Here is a 17,608-nt window from a genome sequence, read left to right on the forward strand (position 1 = left end):
CTTTTAGCCGGCACTGCGGCGGGGCCGTGTCGTCCACCGACTGGGCGGGAGCCCAGCGCAGCTCCCGTGGGAGGTGGTGACAGGTGCCTGGTTCCCAGCCCCTGGCGCAGAGCCCGGGTGCGAAGGGGCAGAGGCGCTGGCCTTGGCCAAGGTCAGCCAGGAGGACGCTGGTGGCGGCGGGAATGAATGGGAACTGCTGACTTGCAGTCTCGTGCTCCCGTCTGAGCCACGCGCCTTGCTTCACACGCTTGTCTACTTCAGCAGCTAGAAGCCACTCGAATGCGCCAGGTCTGGCTGGATTCGTGGCCTTGGATGGCAAGGGGACAGTGAGAGGCAGCAGCCACTCTCATGTGCCGGGGAAGGCATGGGTAGTGCTTCCTGCTGTGAGCGGCCTGCGGGAGCTGGGGGCACAGGGGCTTGCACCTGGTCAGCATCAGCGGGACCCTTCTGCTCGGGCACTTAGAGGTGGCAGAGGCGAGTGGGTTTCCTTTTGGAGGGGGCAGCTCTCCCTCGTGGTGCCTGTGTGAATACGTGGCAGGCGCACTTTGTCGTTGAGCAAGCTGCAGTGTTTGCTATTTATGGTAATTGCTTAGAAACAGCAGCTGCCTGTTGCGGGGCTGGTGCTTGAGGCAGCAAGCTGTGCATCTCTTAGCAGGGACCTCTTGCGCACTTTGCACAGCGTTAGATCAAAATAAAAAGATCTAAAATATTGCATGTGATTCTCTTGCTGCAGCTTCGCAGCTGCTGCTTTAATGTGCAGGCCTTTGTCTAGTGTCCCAGGGCCGTGTCTGGCACTCAGGGAGGGGGAAATCCGCAATGGGCTGGTAGTAACTGACAGGTGCCTTTAAAGGGGCACCCCCTCTTGCAGCCTTGATCCCCAGGAGCAGATGTTGGAGGCTCTGGACAGGTGCTGGGAGTGATGTGTGGGCAGTGCATCAGTGCCAGTGCTGCAAAACTGACAAGTCTCTCAGCTAGTTGTGGTCAATCTAAAAATGATGCAACTGATGTCAGAACTCCTCTGCTACAGGGTCCTTTAATACCTGTGCCTTCATAAATCCAGGTTTCAAATGGACAGTTAAGGAGGAGGCTGTAAACTGGACCTAATCATTAAGGACCATGCCAGTGGTGACACATCTACCTGTAATGTTTTGGATAGGTTGGGGGGAGAGTGAGCAAGTAAGAATGCTACTAAACTCATCTGTTAGAATTCTGTATAATGCACAGACATTTCTACAGTGACTAGTTAGGTCTCTTAGACTCATTAGAACAGCCTCTGATTCTTTCATATCTGAAATTTCAGATTCTTTGAAACTAAGAAGTAATTGGTTTACAGACAACCACAAATGAGCAGAAAATAAGTATATGATGCCTTTTTTACCATTGGTGTGTCTCTCAGGGAATGGCTCAATGTCTAAATCATTATATCCAGTAGAGTAGAGGCTGGTGTTGATGAAATGCCAGTTTCCACTGTAGCTCACCAAAGCATGTAAACATGCCATACTTAAGGAGGGGCTGGCAGTTTTTTACACCTGTGACCAAAAAGCTTTCTTTCTAATACTCATTCTAACTTCACGGCCTTGGAAAGTTGGTTAACGTTTGTCTCTTTAAATCAGTGATTCCACCCTGGAAGGGCCTTGAGATTATTTCAGGGGTACTATGGGTTGTCTTGCAGTATTAGCACACCTAGCAGTGCTAACATCATTCACAAGATAAACCCCACAATTTCAAAAAAGAATCTGTAGTGTTAAAAATGTTCTGACCTGTTGTGACCATTCTGAGTTCTGTGCAATAAAAAAAATTACTGTATTTTTCCATAGTCAAAAAATGAGTGAAAACTAAAAGCTGGCATTCTCGTGGGGGAGAGCAGTGCCTTGATTTTAAACAGGGGTTTCCATGACTAAAAACGTTGAGAACTACTGCTCTAAATCTAAAGGAGAATAAAACCTACGCTGCTTATTAGCTATTGGTAGCTTAAATTAATATCTGTAAATTGTTAGGAATGTGGACTAATACTGTTATTCCTATCATCAGTCTGTTTTCCCTTAATTCCTGTTGGGAAAAGTGGACTCTTTCTAGCTGGAAAAAAAATGGCCTTCTCATGTGGCTTATATCAACTGAAATAAATACCTGAGTTAACTTGATTCATCCTGAGTACCATTAATAATGCGTGTTTGATATTTCTGTGCACAGCAGGACTGCGGCTGGGATTCCATGCGTGGCAGTCCTAGCCAGAAGATTCCAGGCAATATGGCGAGCCTCTTGCGTGTGGTGGTCTCCAGCTGCTCCAATCCTCTCTTTAGCAATGTGATGTCGTGCAAGATCCGGACTGTGAAGATCCCATGTTTGCGAACATTCCAAACCCACCAGGTACTTTGGTGTCAAGCACCCATCAAGCCAGGTAAGTTTACATGTATTTTTTTTTAAAGCTTGTAAAATTGCCAGGTTTCTTCTCCCTCAAAACAAAGGGAGATTTCAAGAAAACTTCCTAACCTGGTGGATCTTTCTTCAAAATACTAAGCCTTAAATTGTGGGAATTGGCTATTTCTGGTCGCTCCATGACTGCACAACTTTGCATGTGCTTACAGACCACTGTGTAGGAGGCTTTTTAAAAAAAAAAAAAGACTGGGGACAAAGTGTTGGAGTCTGTTCAGAATTCCTGCAGACTTACCTTGACTTAGGAAAATAAGGAAATGCAGTTTAAGGCACAGTCTGCATTTAAATATTGACAGCATTGCTTCGTTTAGAAATGATAAAGAATGGCAATTTAGACTAAGGCCAGCAAAAGTCATATCGGCAAGAGATTCTTTTGCTAGTATGACTTACTTCATTCAGGGAACTGGTGGAAACTTTGCAGCAAAAGGACTAATAAGATGAGCTTATTAGTTAGGAGAATTTGCTGGTATGGTTATACTAGCAAATATATTTTAGTGCTACAAGTCTGTAACTTCAAGCACTTTCCTGAACAAAAAAATGTTTCCATGACTCTAGGCCTCCAAAGGGAGTTCAGTGGATGAAAATGTGGACAGTTTCTCCTTTGGTTATTAAGAGACTTTGGCCTGAGCATTACTGGTAATTTTTGGACTACTATTTACTGAGTACACAGAGTAGCTGTCAGTAAATAGTAGTTCTTTATAGAGTATGGCATGTTACAGTTCGGCAGGAAATAGTTCCTGGGCCTGTCTCTCCTCTCTCTCTCCCCCCCCCGCAATTTTTTTTTTCTGACAAAGCTATATTTTTAGTCACTTCATTGTGATATGGACCTCTCTGTCTTGGAATAGCCAGACATCCAGTAGGGATGGCACTTGCCTGGAATGTAAGATTATTTGGAGTGTGGAAGACCCAGGTTCAAGTCCTGTCTCTGACAGCCCATCTCCTTTTTAGTTTTCACCAGAAATTCCATCCTGAACCGTAGGAGACTGTGTGATAAAAGTTCTGGTGACACTAATACAGTTGCACAAGAAGTTTGTCCTGGTGAATTGGCATTTTCAGACAAAAAAGTTACATGGAGGAATTCCCCACTCAAATCTAATCTGAATATTATATTGGGTTTTATGCTTAAAGTAAACAATACGTTCTGCCTTCAGACTGGTCTACTGAATACACTTGCCTTTTTGCAGCATAGTAATTAAAACTGAATTGGATTTGGTAATTTTGGAAAAAGAGTCTGGGATGGTTTAATTCAAGTTTTGTTATTGAATAGACTTAGTCAGAGGTACAAAAATTGGAGCCAATTGCTGTGTGCTTATTATTAGTACTATTATATGTATTATTTACTAGACTTTCTGTTGAATACTTACCTTTGCATCAGGAGTTTTATAAAGACATTTAAAAGCATGTGAACTAATATAATTACATTTTAGTTCTAGAAATTGTGACTGAGGATGCAGTGAAAACTGGTAAATTTGCTGTCAGCACTTAGAAGAATCAGGTCATTGTAAAGAGGAGAGTATTTGAAAAAATCTGTAGTACACTTTTATACCTAATCTCAGGCTTGGAAGATTACAAACAATAGCCACAAACCTTAAAATATAGCTCCTTACATTTAAGAGCGTGCTCCATGAAGAGTAGGCTGATTCTCTTCTTTTCCATAAGGCTAAAAACAGTATGGACTTCTTCAATGACAAAGTCTTTTATTTTGGGATCCTACAGAGTACAAGCCTGTTGTCCCTCATTAATTACCTGTAAAATACCGATATTATACTGCTCCTTTTCCTCCCGCCTGTACAAGAGTAAAAGCAGACCTTTGGTTTACCCAGTCTGATTGTGCCATGCATTGACTTGCATTCAGACAGTCCTTTATGCACACAGTTTGAATGGCAGTTAACTTAGTTCATTACAGACAATGGGCAAAAAGTGTTACCTAAGATATTTCACAGGTACCTAAAGTGGGAAAAGGGTTTGTAAGTCTGTAGAATCCTAGCATCTATTTTTACCCTAAATGATTGTCTGCACCTGTTTTGATGCAGGTCAGAGCTTGGCACAGTTAGACCTGGGGTAAACTGGACATCTCTTTTTAAAGCTCCTAGTGAGATAAATGGGGTAAAAATTTACTTCTAACAAATCACCACTGGAATACATAAGCAAATTTCTGATGCTTGCAGTAGTCAACAGTGTGTATTGTGCAACTGCTGGTGAAGAGATTCCAGTCTTCAGAAATCAGTTGAAAGTAAAACAAAACAAAACGAAAAACAACAAACCTAAAAAAACACGTAGAACATGGTTGTTTTTGTGTCACTTTTTTGGTTGCCATTTTCTTCATCTCTTAGGAACGTAGTGATTGCCATACTGGAGCAAAACAGTGGTCCATCCAGTATCCTGTCTTCATCAGTGGACAGTACCAGACGCTACAGAGAAAGGTGCAAAATACCCTGCAGTAGTCAGTTATGGAATAATTTGCTTGCAGAGAAAGTGTATTCCAACCTTCATCCTGCCCCTTAGTGACTGGCTTTTGTCTTGGAGTACGATTGTGTATATTCTTCCCAAATGTCTTAGTTTTATTTAGAAATCCTTCTTATATCGAAGCTTCCTTCTTCCCTTTCAGATTTTTTCCTAATCCCTGATAAGGTCTTAACCAAGATACTCTTGAGACGATGGTTTCTAGTGGCCAGTTGTTAGTTGTTTATAAACTGAATATTTTCTTTTAGTTAGATTTGCTACTTTTCAATTTCCTTGTGTCCCTTGTTCTTGTAATAAGGTTGAACAGAAGCATCTGATCTACCTACGACACCATTCATATATTTTGTCTTCAGCACACCGCCCTTTCTTCAGAATATCTGCTCGTCTTACTTCCAAACTGAGACCAGGTGAGCAGCTTCTTCTGAAGCTGATGTTAGAATAAATTAGTAACTAGTTAAAGTAGTCACCACCTCTTTCTGCCGCGTAAAGACACAGCATGTAGTCAGAACTTCCCTCCTATGTCCTCCCAAAAACTTATAACATTTTTTGGTATTCCTTTGCAGAAGAACGCTCTCTGAGATCGAATTTAGATTATTTTTATTTTTTAAAATTATTTTCTACCTTGGTCCTTCCAGCTTTTCCTGTTAGCTTTGCATATTAACTTACTCAGTGTTTATTTTTTTTGAGGTGGGAGTTGAGCAAAAATTATACCATTGCTAGACAGTTTTAATTATTACTTGACAGTTTTTAAAGGCCCGGAAATCCAGTTTCCCTACTTACTTTCACTGGTGACACATAGTGGGTACACATGAGTGCATGTGTACCCACTGGAAGCACCAGCCTGGTGCCCCCCCAGACTTGGGAGGCACCAGTCACCTATGCTTACTAGGTTTCCTCGGTGAGACTTTCTTACTTGCAGTTTGAAAATCTCCTCAGTGAGCAGTTGTTTGCTGTTTTCCAGTATTACATCAACAAAAATATTGGCTTATTTAAAATACATTATTTTTATTTGTTTATTGTATGTATTGATATATTGGAGCTAGACTGTTCTCAGTGGTGGCAGATGACAGAACAAGGAGCAATGGTCTCAAGTTGCAGCAAGTGGGGTTTAGGTTGGATGTTAGGAAAAACTCTCCCTGGGAGGGTGGTGAAGCACTGGTTACCCAGAAAGCTTATAGAATCTTCATCCTTGGAGAGGCTCGACAAAGCCTTGACTGGGATGATCTAGTTGAGGATGGTCCTGCTTTGAACAGAGGGTTGGACTAGATGACCTGCTGAGGTCTCTTCCAACCCTAATTCTCTATGATTCTGTGATGTTAGGCTCCAAAGGGCTATGAGGTTTTATGATTACAGCTTGGATACCTTTTTGATTAACAGCTAAAGGAAAGCTCTTATTAGGTAATGAAATTAAAGGCTAATCTGTGCGTCAAGAAGCTTCTGGATCTAGTAATTGAATATTAGATGCACTAACAAAGTTCCATGAACTTCCAAGAGGTGCTAAGAGACTGAAGTCCTTTATCCATGGCTTGGGATCAGCTCTTACTACCAACTCCATCAAATTTACCTCAGTTTTGATGTAAAGGGTTAGGGGCCATCTGTAGAGTAAGAGAGCAGTTCAGTTCTTGCCCCTGCTAAAGTGCCAGCTGGGAATAGGGTGATTATACAGGGTTTGAACAAGTCTGCTGGGAAGAGGGCCAAAATAAACCTCGTGTTATACAAAACAGCAAGATCAGCTGTTAGAATAACTTGTCACTGTTGCTGCAGGTTTTGCTTACGTTAGCAACTTAAGCACTGAGCTGTTCATCCCTGCTAAAATGACAGTGTTTTTGCAGAAACTGGACTTCAGGCACCTAGGCAGCTGTTGGCAAAAACCTAGATACAAGCTTTGAGGATCTCCCTAAGCTTATTCAAGCTGCTGCCTCTTGATAGGGCAAGGCAACCTAGCACCTGTTTCTTGACAAGGGATTAAGATTCCCCAGGAGTCTTGCATTAAACTTGCATTCCTTGGAGCAAGGATCCAAACTACGTTTCCCCTTTCCAGGTGAGTGCTCCAGCCCCTGGGCCTAGGAGTCATGCTTCTTCTGGCCTGGTGAATCATGTTCTGTTTTGCAAATTGAGACTGCTTGAAGGAGGCCTGGAAAATGTCTCTTCCCCATGGGGCACACAGCTAACTGTGTTCTAACTCCCTAGGAATTGATGTAGATGCACAAACCCACATATCCCTTCAGGGTGATGATACAATTTTTCCACATACTGGGCGAGTGCTTTAACCACTGAGCTATTAGGAGCATCTCTAATGCCACCTCCTCTTCTTGCCTTAAAAGAAGTGAGTTACCTGCTTCATTTTATAAAGGAATGACTTCTGGATTATAACTCCAGGACAGAATTTTGGGCTGTGCATCTGCTCTTACTTAGGCCTCCCCCTGCTATCCAAAATTAGGCACCTACGCTGGTCAGCTTGCCAAAAGTTTGTCTAGCAGAGTCCACCTCCTATGTACCCTCTTCCCCCAGCAGCTCCCTCTCCCCTTTTGAAGTAGTTCCAAGTGTACGCGACTGATTACACACCTGAAAAAACAGTGTGCTTTACCTTCAGCCTGGCATGCCTTTGTGCCAGGGGCAGCACATGCCCAGAGGAGGCATCACATCAGTTTGACTCGACTGTATAGATTGCATACTTCAGTGGGGCTTTTTGGCTATTAGATAAAAGCACAAAAAAGCCCTGCTGAAATGTGCAATCTATACAGACACTGGGCGAGCCAGGTCAAACTGGCGCATTTCTAAGAGCAATTTTTTCTTTTTCCACATTTGTCAGAGGCCTGTTTGTCCATCCCCTTAGGCAGCTTTCCCTCCAATGCCTGTTGTGAATCCCATTCTGAGGCACCTACCTCTCTTTGTGCATGGTGTTACAAGGCTTAGGTGCTTGCCTAAGGACTAGATTTTGCTCTGTGAGCCAGGCACCTGGGGTTATGTGTAGAGATCCCGAGCTCCATTTCCATATGTAATTGATTTCTTGTACAATCTGTCCTAAAGAAAGCAGGTTATAGAGATAACTATGTACTGACGGAAGCAGTTTTGGTGTTTCATTAGAGACACTTATATGCCTCCCCCTTTCTAGCTCAGCTTTAGACCCCTGCTTGAGAATGACAGCTGAAGTTGCACTCCTGGAGATGCTCTCTGAAATGTAAAAGCAGTGTCCTAGCCACTTGTTATTAAAAGCTTTCTGTTTTGTGAGACACTGGATATTAACCTAACAATTCCAGCAGTGACCTGAGTTTGTGTTGTGCCTACACTAATCCTCCCTTGTGATTTTCATTGGATAAAATGTTCCTATCCTTGTCCTAACTCTCAATGTAATTATTAGCCCTGAACTTAGATTTGGACAAGGGGATCGAGTGCATACTTAGCAATGTTGTGGGTGACACCAAATTGGTGGAGCTGCAGACACTGGAGGGGCAGGGTTAGGATCCAGAATGACCTGGATAAACTGGAGAAATGGTTTGAAATTGAAGTTGCCCTTGGTGAGTTTCATTTAATCAAAGTCCTTGCCACATAATTGCATGTACAATTACAGACTGGGGAATGATTGGCTAGGCTTCAGTACTGCAGAGGAGGACCTGGGTGTTAAAGTGGGCTATAAGCTGAATGTGAGCCAAGTGTGTGCTCTTGTTGCACTAAAAAAAAAGGGCAACAGCATATTGTGTGTGCGCTCCATTTGGATAGTAAATAATGACATTTCAAAGTTATTAACAAATACTGCAGCAATTTAATTTTAGGTAAAGAGTCAAAAATCAGAAAAAAAGCAAAATAATTACAAGTACACCTCTGGCTCTTGGTCTTTCCTTATTTTTAGTTACTCTTCCTTTCCTGAGATAGTTGTATTATTTGTCACTGGCATTTATAAAGAATTTCAAATTTTCGTAGTTGTCATGAGCATTAACTTAAAAATAGTCTCAATTAAGTTTAATTTTGACTGTGAGGAATTTTAAGTTCATAGGCATAAAATAGCTCTTGGCTTAAGTTGTAGTACCGTTTTTCAGAAAAATAGTCGTGAGATGGAAGCAAATACTTATACCTTTGGCATAAAATGTTTGAGATTTGCATAAAGCATATTACAAACTGTGATTTTTCTTGACCTTGAGGTAAAACACACGGTTTATATGGTAAAACTGAAAGTTAATTTTTTTCCGAAGAAAATGGTCTGAAGTTAATTTTAACTTAGATTTAATATGACTGACACATCCATCTCCATGTATATGTTATGCTATATAAATTGAAGTCTTTATAACCTTAATATAAATGGAGCAAAGGACTGTGTTCTGCAAATAGCATTAGGCATAGAGTAATTTCTGAGCAGCGGTTCCATGGATATCAGTTTGCAACAGACGTCCAACTGTTTTCAGGAATGGGCTGGCACTTGCTATAATGTGTTTTATTATTGTGCAATAGTATTAAAGCAGTACTTGACTGTAGGATAACTTTCAATATCAGTATAAATAAAAGTTTCTAAATCCAGGAGGATATTTAAACCATTAATTTAAAACCCTTTTAATCCATCAGATTTGACAGACAAGCTGTGAATTTAACAAAAGAGAAGAGGGTGGTAGTAACATGCAGCTTCTGAGTTTATATATTTGGCAACTTAAAGGGCCTGAAAAAGCCAATAAAATGAGGACATTAAGTTGAAAATGACTGGTCTAGTTGACTAAAGCAGTTATCTGGCTTCCTAGTAGTTTTAAAATATTTAGTGCAAGATTTCATTCCACTTATTGGTTGCCTGAACCTGATGCTGTTCTACCCTGCTCAGGTTCATAAGTTGACTTGACTTGAGTTCTTTCACCTAGTTATGTAGGATACTGTCATCTTTGCCTTGGGACTAACTACATCACAAAAAAGCAGAGTGGGAGGAGGACCCAGTTTTGCATTAGCTGTTTTTTAGAGACTCTAGCAAAGTGGGATAGGCTCACACTTGGGTACCTAGTAAGCAGAATAGGATCTGGTTCTCAGCATTCATAATTTCTATAGTAGCTGTAATCTAAAGTCTCAAAATGCTTTACCTATATAGCTGTGCTTCACCACATCCTCCTCTCAGCTATGTAAATTATATTCTTTACTAAACTGGTAAATTGAGACACAAATGAACCCAAATTCAGGTCCGACTTGTATTGTATTTCCATTAAGCTAGTTAAACTCATGACAATCAAGTGCAGTTCAGTGACTGCTAGGCTACTGGTTCTTGTATCAACTTAAAAACTGGCGAGGTGAACTGATAGACCATCAAGTTCAGTACCACAGTTGAGAGCTTTGTGGTGAAGGTCAAACCCATCTGAACCTTTATAAAACCTTTTGTCATGTATGAAATGATGCTTTATGTCACTGATCTAGTCCTGCCATATATGGGTCACTGAAGGGAAGCAATGCTTGTACATATAGTAGCATTCTAAGAAATAAGTTACGTTTCTGGAAAAAAATGCATCTTATTTGCTGTATTTTAAGAAAAGTATTGTTAAGTGAGAGAATCCATTGGTAAGTATTGGCACATAAGACTGAAAAAGCCCTGACATCAATCCAGTTATCTTTAGTCTTGCTATAACTAATGCCCATCTTTTTCTCTGCATTTACAGGAATTCCATACAAACAGTTGACTGTGGGTGTTCCCAAGGAGATATTCCAGAATGAAAAGAGGGTGTCACTGTCTCCAGCTAGTGTTCAGGCCTTGGTTAAACAAGGTTTTAATGTTGTGGTGGAGTCAGGTGCTGGAGAAGCTTCCAAGTTTTCTGATGACCATTATAGGGAGGTGGGAGCAAAGATCCAAGGGACCAAGGAAGTGCTGGCATCTGATTTAATTGTCAAAGTAATTAGTTTTCTTATTATATAATGTGTATGAAGGGTTTTTTTAGTTTGTTTTTTTTTAAAGGAATAGCATCAAGCCGTTTAATGCAGGCCACTGAATGCTTGATTAGGTAATAGGGAGCCCCTATTATGTTTATATCTTTGGTTTTAATTTATACATATCTTTGTGCCCCACCAAAGTCACAGAAATCGCAGAAAGCTGAAAAATAGAACTAAACCCTTGAGTAGGAGCACTTAATGGTTTCAGTGAAGATTCTTCAGTTCTTACAGAATTATTCATCCTTTTAGAACCATTGCCTTTTGCAGAGCAGGAGAGCAGTGCTCAGAGAAGTGAGTAGATACGATCTCTGCTCCAAAGAACTTGCATTAACAAGCAGCTGACGCATACATTTTTTTCTGTAGGAAATGAATACAGGAAACTGGTTAATTTGGCTATGGGATAATTCACCGTGATGATTTTTTGTTGTTGTTCTGATTTCCCCACCAGCGCTGCTCCCACTGCTCTCCATTACCAGCTCCTGATAACTTGCCATTATTTTCATTCCCTTTGCAATGCTGATTAACCAGAGTTTATTATACTGCCACTACTTGGGCTTCTAGCATAACAATACATACCTCTTAAACTCCCCAGCAGGGCTTTAAAAGACTACATAATAGCAGTCTGAACTGGATTGGAGACAGGAAAAATGGCAGTGCATAAAAAAAATGAGAGATTATGTAAGGTAACCAGGTAACATTTAAGGTAAACAGGTTAGGTAACCAGGTTGTACAGAGAATTGAAAAGTAAGGTAAACTTGATGCTGGGGCTTCCTTTAGAAATCTTAGTTTAAAGCTAGACATATTAAGATTTTGACTTAGCATAGTGAAATTATAGGCTGCTTTCCAGGCTCTTCTGGAAAAAAGGAGGTTTGTAAAGGAAAGTTGCAACATTTATTTAAGAGATCAATGTAATGCTCAAGAAAGTTGCTTGCTGGAATATGGACTTAAACATTTAAGCTCTTGAGGTACAGTGCAGTCAGCAACAGCAGTGCAGGCTTCTTAGTATTTCTTTGCTTTTCAATGGATCCTTTTAATAGATAGCTTAGTTTCCAGACCTGTTTCATTAAAGCTGTCTTTCTAGACTGCAGCTGACATGCCTAACAGTTGTCCATTGCAGCCATTAAAATAGTAGTAAAGCCATTAACTCATTTTAGATCTATCCACTGTTATTCCTGTAGTGTTACTTATCTACTTGGGTCTAATTGTAACAAGCAGCCTACAGAGGAAAAGTTAATTCCCTGAATATAGTTGTATAAAAGTTGTTTATAAACCTCATTGCCTGTTTTTCTGCATGGGATAAAGGGTGAGGAGGAGGCATTATTTCTGTGACTTATCTGAAAATTTCTCTCTTCTTTCAGGTGAGGGCACCTGTAGTTAATCCTGACCTAGGCATTCATGAGGCAGATCTTTTTAAGACAGCTGCTACTCTGATTAGTTTCATCTACCCAGCTCAAAACCCAGACCTACTGAAGAAGCTTGCAGAAAGAAAAACTACTGTTTTGGCCATGGATCAGGTTCCACGGGTCACTATTGCTCAGGGATATGATGCTCTTAGCTCCATGGCTAACATTGCTGGGTATGAAACTAACTTATGCTTTTTGGCTTTTATGAATACCACTCTTTGGCAGTAACATTTTGTTGTATTAGATGTCTAAAGCAGTTGTGCATTTTTGTTTTGATGTAGTTTTTTTCAAGCAGGATCAATGTGTTAGAGCAGGGGTGGGCAAAATGCAGCCTGTGGGCTGGATGTGGCCCGCCAGGCCACTCTACCCAGCCTGCTGGGCTCCTAAAAAATTTAGAAAATACATATTTATCTGCCCCTGGCTGCCTGTCATGTGGCCCTCGATGGCTTGCCAAATGGCCCTCCGCCTGAAATAATTGCCTGCCCCTGTGTTAGAGGCATCTAGCAACCTTTAAGTTTCTGGTCAGCTTTGCAGTGATCAGGTCAAGGATTTTTAGTTTAGAAGGCAATTATTTTAATTCCTGAACTTCTTTGTAGTGGCCCAGCCTCTGAACAATAGCTGAATGAGATTAAAGCTGTACCGGAGATAGTGGTAATCACTCTTAAGTTGTTTAGTCTAATGCTCAATGGGTGGTAGTGGGAATTAACAGAAAAATGCTCTGAAGGAAACCAGCCAGCGGGGTAGATGGGGACTGAAAGCACCCTTTAGGTTTGGAATTGAGTGTAGTCTTTGTGGTGGCAACACAAAATGCTGGCTAGCTGGCTGGAAGTTAGTGTTATAAATATCTGGGGGGTGTGTGTGTGTGTGTGCGCGTGTGCGCGCAGGTGCATACAGGGAAACTCACCGTTTTTTAAAATGGATGCCAATTCATGCCCTTGAAAATGTAATTAAACCTCTTACTTTAAGGAAGGTGCTAGCTTGTTTGTGGATGTGTATAGCTGGTATGTGTATTGAAAGCAGTTTTACTAGAGAAAATATAACTGAGGCACTAGCTTAGTCTGCATGTTCTCAGTTCCTCTACAGGGTTTTATTGGAATGTAACAAAGTCTGAATAACTTTTGAATATACACCTCTAACCCAAGGAATAGTTAAATTTGTGTATCAAAGTAGGTGTACTCCTGTAGACTTCCTAAACAATAAGCATTTAGAAGAATCACCCAGCATGTTTTTAATAAGATTAAGTATTTACTCAGCACTGATTTGCGTCCTGTGTGTTGTCAGAACTGTGGATATTTCTAGAAAGTATTCTCTCAGTGCACTGCCAATGATGAGTCCCAATTCGTATTAACAATGGTTAGAGAAGTAAGTTGGAAAGTCAGACATGACACACCAAAGAAATTTAATTGCCTTAGAGACCTTGGGGCCTTGGCTCTCTTTTGTACCAGACTGAGCTGCTCTTGGTAACTGTCTGCTATGCACTAGAGCAGTGGTTTTTTAACCTGTGGCCTGTGGACTCTTGCAGGTTCGCAGACTCTAAGGGGCCCACAAAAGATGACAATGATCAATCAAAATGTGCAAGTACCCATACTTCAAAGGGGTCTGTACCTCCATTTGAAATTTCTGATGGCTGCAAATGAAAAAGGCTGAAAAACCACTGCTCTAGAGAAATTTGTCATAATGACCTTGCTCTTGAGATCTTTTGGACAGCTTACTCTACTAGACAAAAGAAATCTATAGTGGGAAAGGACAATACACTGGCCAATGTTTTGCTGGTGTGGTAGTGGGGACGCTCTAATGAACAGCACTCTCAAATGCTTCATTTTTAAACACCTTTGTAGGTATCAGCTTAACCTCCAGACCTGACCTTAAGGTCAATAAGTACAGCATTAATATGGTTTTATAGATGGGGCAGCTGAGATGCATCAAGAGGTTAAACAGTTTGCTCAAAACCAGGCAGATTCATTGGCAGAGGTGGATGAGAGGTTTCTAATTGCAGCCTCGTCTCCTAGACCAGGGCTGTCCACCTTCTAAATGACTGGGGGCTTCAGGCCCCTCAGACGTACACTGTGTAACCTTGCACGCTCCTGGACTGTGCGTTGTACAGGCTGCATGTCATGCCATGCAAGACCCTGACCTATACTTTATAGCCCTTGATGTGCTACATGAGCACCCCCCTTACTACACCATACACATGTCCCTTGATGTGCCACATGAGCTCTTCCACTCCTGCACCACACTCCACAGCTCCTGATGCACCGTGTAAGCCTGTGGTCCAGATGTGTGGATGTGCTGCACCATGGAGGCCCGTTTCATGCACAGATACAACATACTATGTAATACTTCTATACACTGCAGTGAGCAACTCATGCTGCTCTGCACTGGTGTGGATGCCACACAGGTTTCCCCTCCCAAGCCTTCCTTGGCCCCACAGGCCACTGTTTTACCCCATCCCTAGGATTGAGGGCAAGCAGCAGAAGGAGGGAGGAGGAGCCCAGGAACTCCAGTGGCAGCAGTGTCTGGATCAGAGCAATGTCAGGACCAGGAGCCTAGAGGCCACAGTTTAGGGGTCCATATGTGACGCACATGCTACCAGTTGGACAGCCTTGTCCTAGATCATACCATTACTGCAAAACTACTATGCCCTTGTTGAGCAGTGTCCTTATACCCTGTTCCTCTCATTACCCTTGTTCATTTGTAGTAGGCTTGGTGCTGTAGTCTTGCCTTCAAAGATGACAAACCAAGGATTAACCTATTGATTGCACATTTACAAAATCAATAGGTCAACCTAGGTTGTTAAGGATTAACCTATTGATCACATGCTTACAAAAACCTAGGCAAGGAGTGCATAGGTCACAATGCTAAGTATCCTTATACCACTACACAAAGGGCATAACAGCATTTCAGGAAGGCTAAGCTGCCAATGTATGGAGAAGTGGAAAGGTTTAATAAACCTTTAATGTCATTATTCTCAACCAGGGTGCTGTGGGATGCTGCTCAGTGTTAGCACTGTTAGGTGTGCAAACATGCCTGACAAGATAAACCTAAAGATTTTAAATAGAAATCCACTGTGTTAAAAGCATTCTGAAATGTTATGGTCTGAGGCTTTTTTATGAAAGAATTACTTGATTTTTATGTGGTCAAAAATGAAGTGAAAAGTAAGAGCTGACATTTTTCAAGAGAAGCCTTAAGTCTAGTGAGGGGTTCCACAAATCAAAAAAGTTTGAGAGCTATTGGTTTTAGGCACAGTTGTACAGCTTCTTGCACATTTACTTCAATGCACCTCTTTGATATAGTGGAATAAGCATGGAAAAATACTAAAGCAAAGGTGTTCACTTCTTTTATTTTCACAGTTACAAGGCTGTTGTATTGGCAGCAAATCACTTTGGTCGATTTTTCACTGGTCAGATTACAGCTGCTGGTAAAGTTCCTCCAGCCAAGGTTTGTTGAATATAAACATTTTTTTTCTGCAGCAAAGGCAATTTTATGAATATGGCAAACAAGTGTTGAAGTGTGTATGTGTAAAACATTTTTCATCAGCTTTCTGTTTGGTCCTGGAGAGCTTAGATTCCTTTATAGCAGTCCTGAGTCTCTTCTTATTCAATGAAAGCTTCCATTGCTGACAGCTGTACTTTTTTTAGTTTGAAGAAAGTAACATTTCACTGTTACTTTTGTTTAACTATTTTTCAGCTCAGACTTCCAATATGAAATCTGCCCATGCATTCACGGGGCAGGTAGGGTCTGGGAAATGTTACATGGTCAAGCAGACTAAATTTCTTTGCTTGAGGATCATGAAGGAACGAGCCTCTCGCTTGGATAGGGCAGTGGATAAAAGAAAATTTCTGAGAATGGAAGTTAGAATCCCATAGGAAGGGGGAAAAATAAAAAAGACTAGGTCAAATATGCATTGCTTGGGTCAGTCAGTGTAGGTTGCATGCTTAGATGAGTTGATTCCCAAATTATTTCATTATTTAAATGACACTTGACTTGCATCAGAGTCAGTTTGGATGTTGCATTTTATTATAACCTGGTTGTCCAGTGGTGTCTGTTAGCCAGTTTTTCTCTTGGATGGTGTACTTGGTTAAAGAGAACCAGTGCCACTCTTCCACAGCTCTAATACTAATCATAAGAAATATCACTTCAGGTTCTAATCATTGGAGGAGGAGTTGCAGGACTAGCTGCTGCAGGAGCAGCTAAGTCGATGGGAGCAGTCGTTCGTGGGTTTGATACCAGGTAAGAGCATGAAAATGGTGGCAATTTAAGCTCACCCATAGGTATTTATATAAAAGAAATGGGTTTCCTGTTGGATGGGCAAGACGTTTTGTGGCTGATTATATGTTTTTGGACCAACTACATGGTTGGGATAGACCTAGATAAGTTTTTGAATGCAGTGAATTCTTCTTTAGGTACTTTAATTTAGTGCTTCATTGTTTTGCATTTCCCACTCCTCCACTATGTCATTGTTTTCAAGAGCAATGGCACAACACTTAATTCCTGGAGGTGCTCTTGGCAGCCAGCCCTATGTGTTCAAGGAGGAGCTGGGGGTGGGGTGGGGGGGCTTGTAGGGGATTTTGATGAGGTAATTTACTCTGGATCTTCAGCTATTCTCTGTGGGATGGACTAGATAACTTTCAAACTTTCAGGGCCTAGTGCCAATGCATAGCGTAAGATGCTGTGAATGTGGTATAGGACATCTGCCAAAATCCTGTTGATTTCTCTATTTAAGACATGGCTTAAACCTTTTTAAGCCTGGGGACTGGTTCATAATAGCACATTATAATTCAGTTGTTTGTGCTGTGTTAAGGCTTATTTCCTTGTTAAGGAATTGTGCTTATTTTGTGCCTGGCATTTTGCACCTCTTCCAGGCCTGTAACTTGATGCAGAGCACTGGCAGATGCAGTCAGTCAAACTACTTACCACCTCTGCTTCTGTGCTCTGTAGAGTGCAATCTGTATAACTGCTACAGCAACAGACACCACTGAGAACAGAAAGACATTCAGTCTCAAAGTTTGCAGGATTAGCTCCATCACATGTCAAGCAGTTGCCCACCTGCCAAACAGGCCCACTTTATGTAGCTCAGACTGCATATTTTCCTTGGTTTTTTGGTGTCAGAGGCTGAGATTATAATTGTACTGGGATGGTGGGGGGCAAGTATGGCAAAACATACATCTCTTGAATTTTTAAGCAAATTGCTTCCCAGAGTTTCATTTCAGTTCGGGCATCCTTCCCTGTCTCCCTGCTCCCCACCACTACCCCAAAAATTACTCCCAGTCATTTGTTCAGCAGAAGTGTCCGTCAAATCTTCCTGCAAAGCCAAAGGAATATGTGTAATTAAATACAAGAAGGAAGATTTACTTTCCCAAACCTTCAGGAGAAACCCTTTTAACTCTTCTCCTTCAGAAGATGTAGGGAACGGGAGGGCG

The 17,608-nt window shown here is 41.5% G+C and overlaps 1 protein-coding gene across 2 annotated transcripts in view; it reads left to right on the forward strand.

Annotated features, from left to right (window-relative positions):
- The first annotated feature begins 561 nt into the window (after positions 1-561).
- Positions 562-17,608, forward strand: part of NNT (nicotinamide nucleotide transhydrogenase) — a 65,443-nt gene continuing 48,396 nt past the window's right edge. Inside the window, exons 1-6 of one of the 2 annotated variants that reach the window (XM_006026714.3) lie at positions 562-581; positions 2,191-2,398; positions 10,518-10,747; positions 12,144-12,361; positions 15,539-15,626; positions 16,330-16,418. In XM_006026714.3, coding sequence (XP_006026776.3) covers positions 579-581; positions 2,191-2,398; positions 10,518-10,747; positions 12,144-12,361; positions 15,539-15,626; positions 16,330-16,418 — 836 coding nt within the window. In that variant the 5' untranslated portion in view covers positions 562-578. Of the gene's footprint in view, positions 582-2,190; positions 2,399-10,517; positions 10,748-12,143; positions 12,362-15,538; positions 15,627-16,329; positions 16,419-17,608 lie in introns of those variants that run through there. The other variant, XM_025207712.1, reaches the window with a different exon arrangement.

Source organism: Alligator sinensis, unplaced genomic scaffold (assembly GCF_000455745.1).
Source record: "Alligator sinensis unplaced genomic scaffold, ASM45574v1 scaffold663_1, whole genome shotgun sequence".
Taxonomy (NCBI): Eukaryota; Metazoa; Chordata; order Crocodylia; family Alligatoridae; genus Alligator; species Alligator sinensis.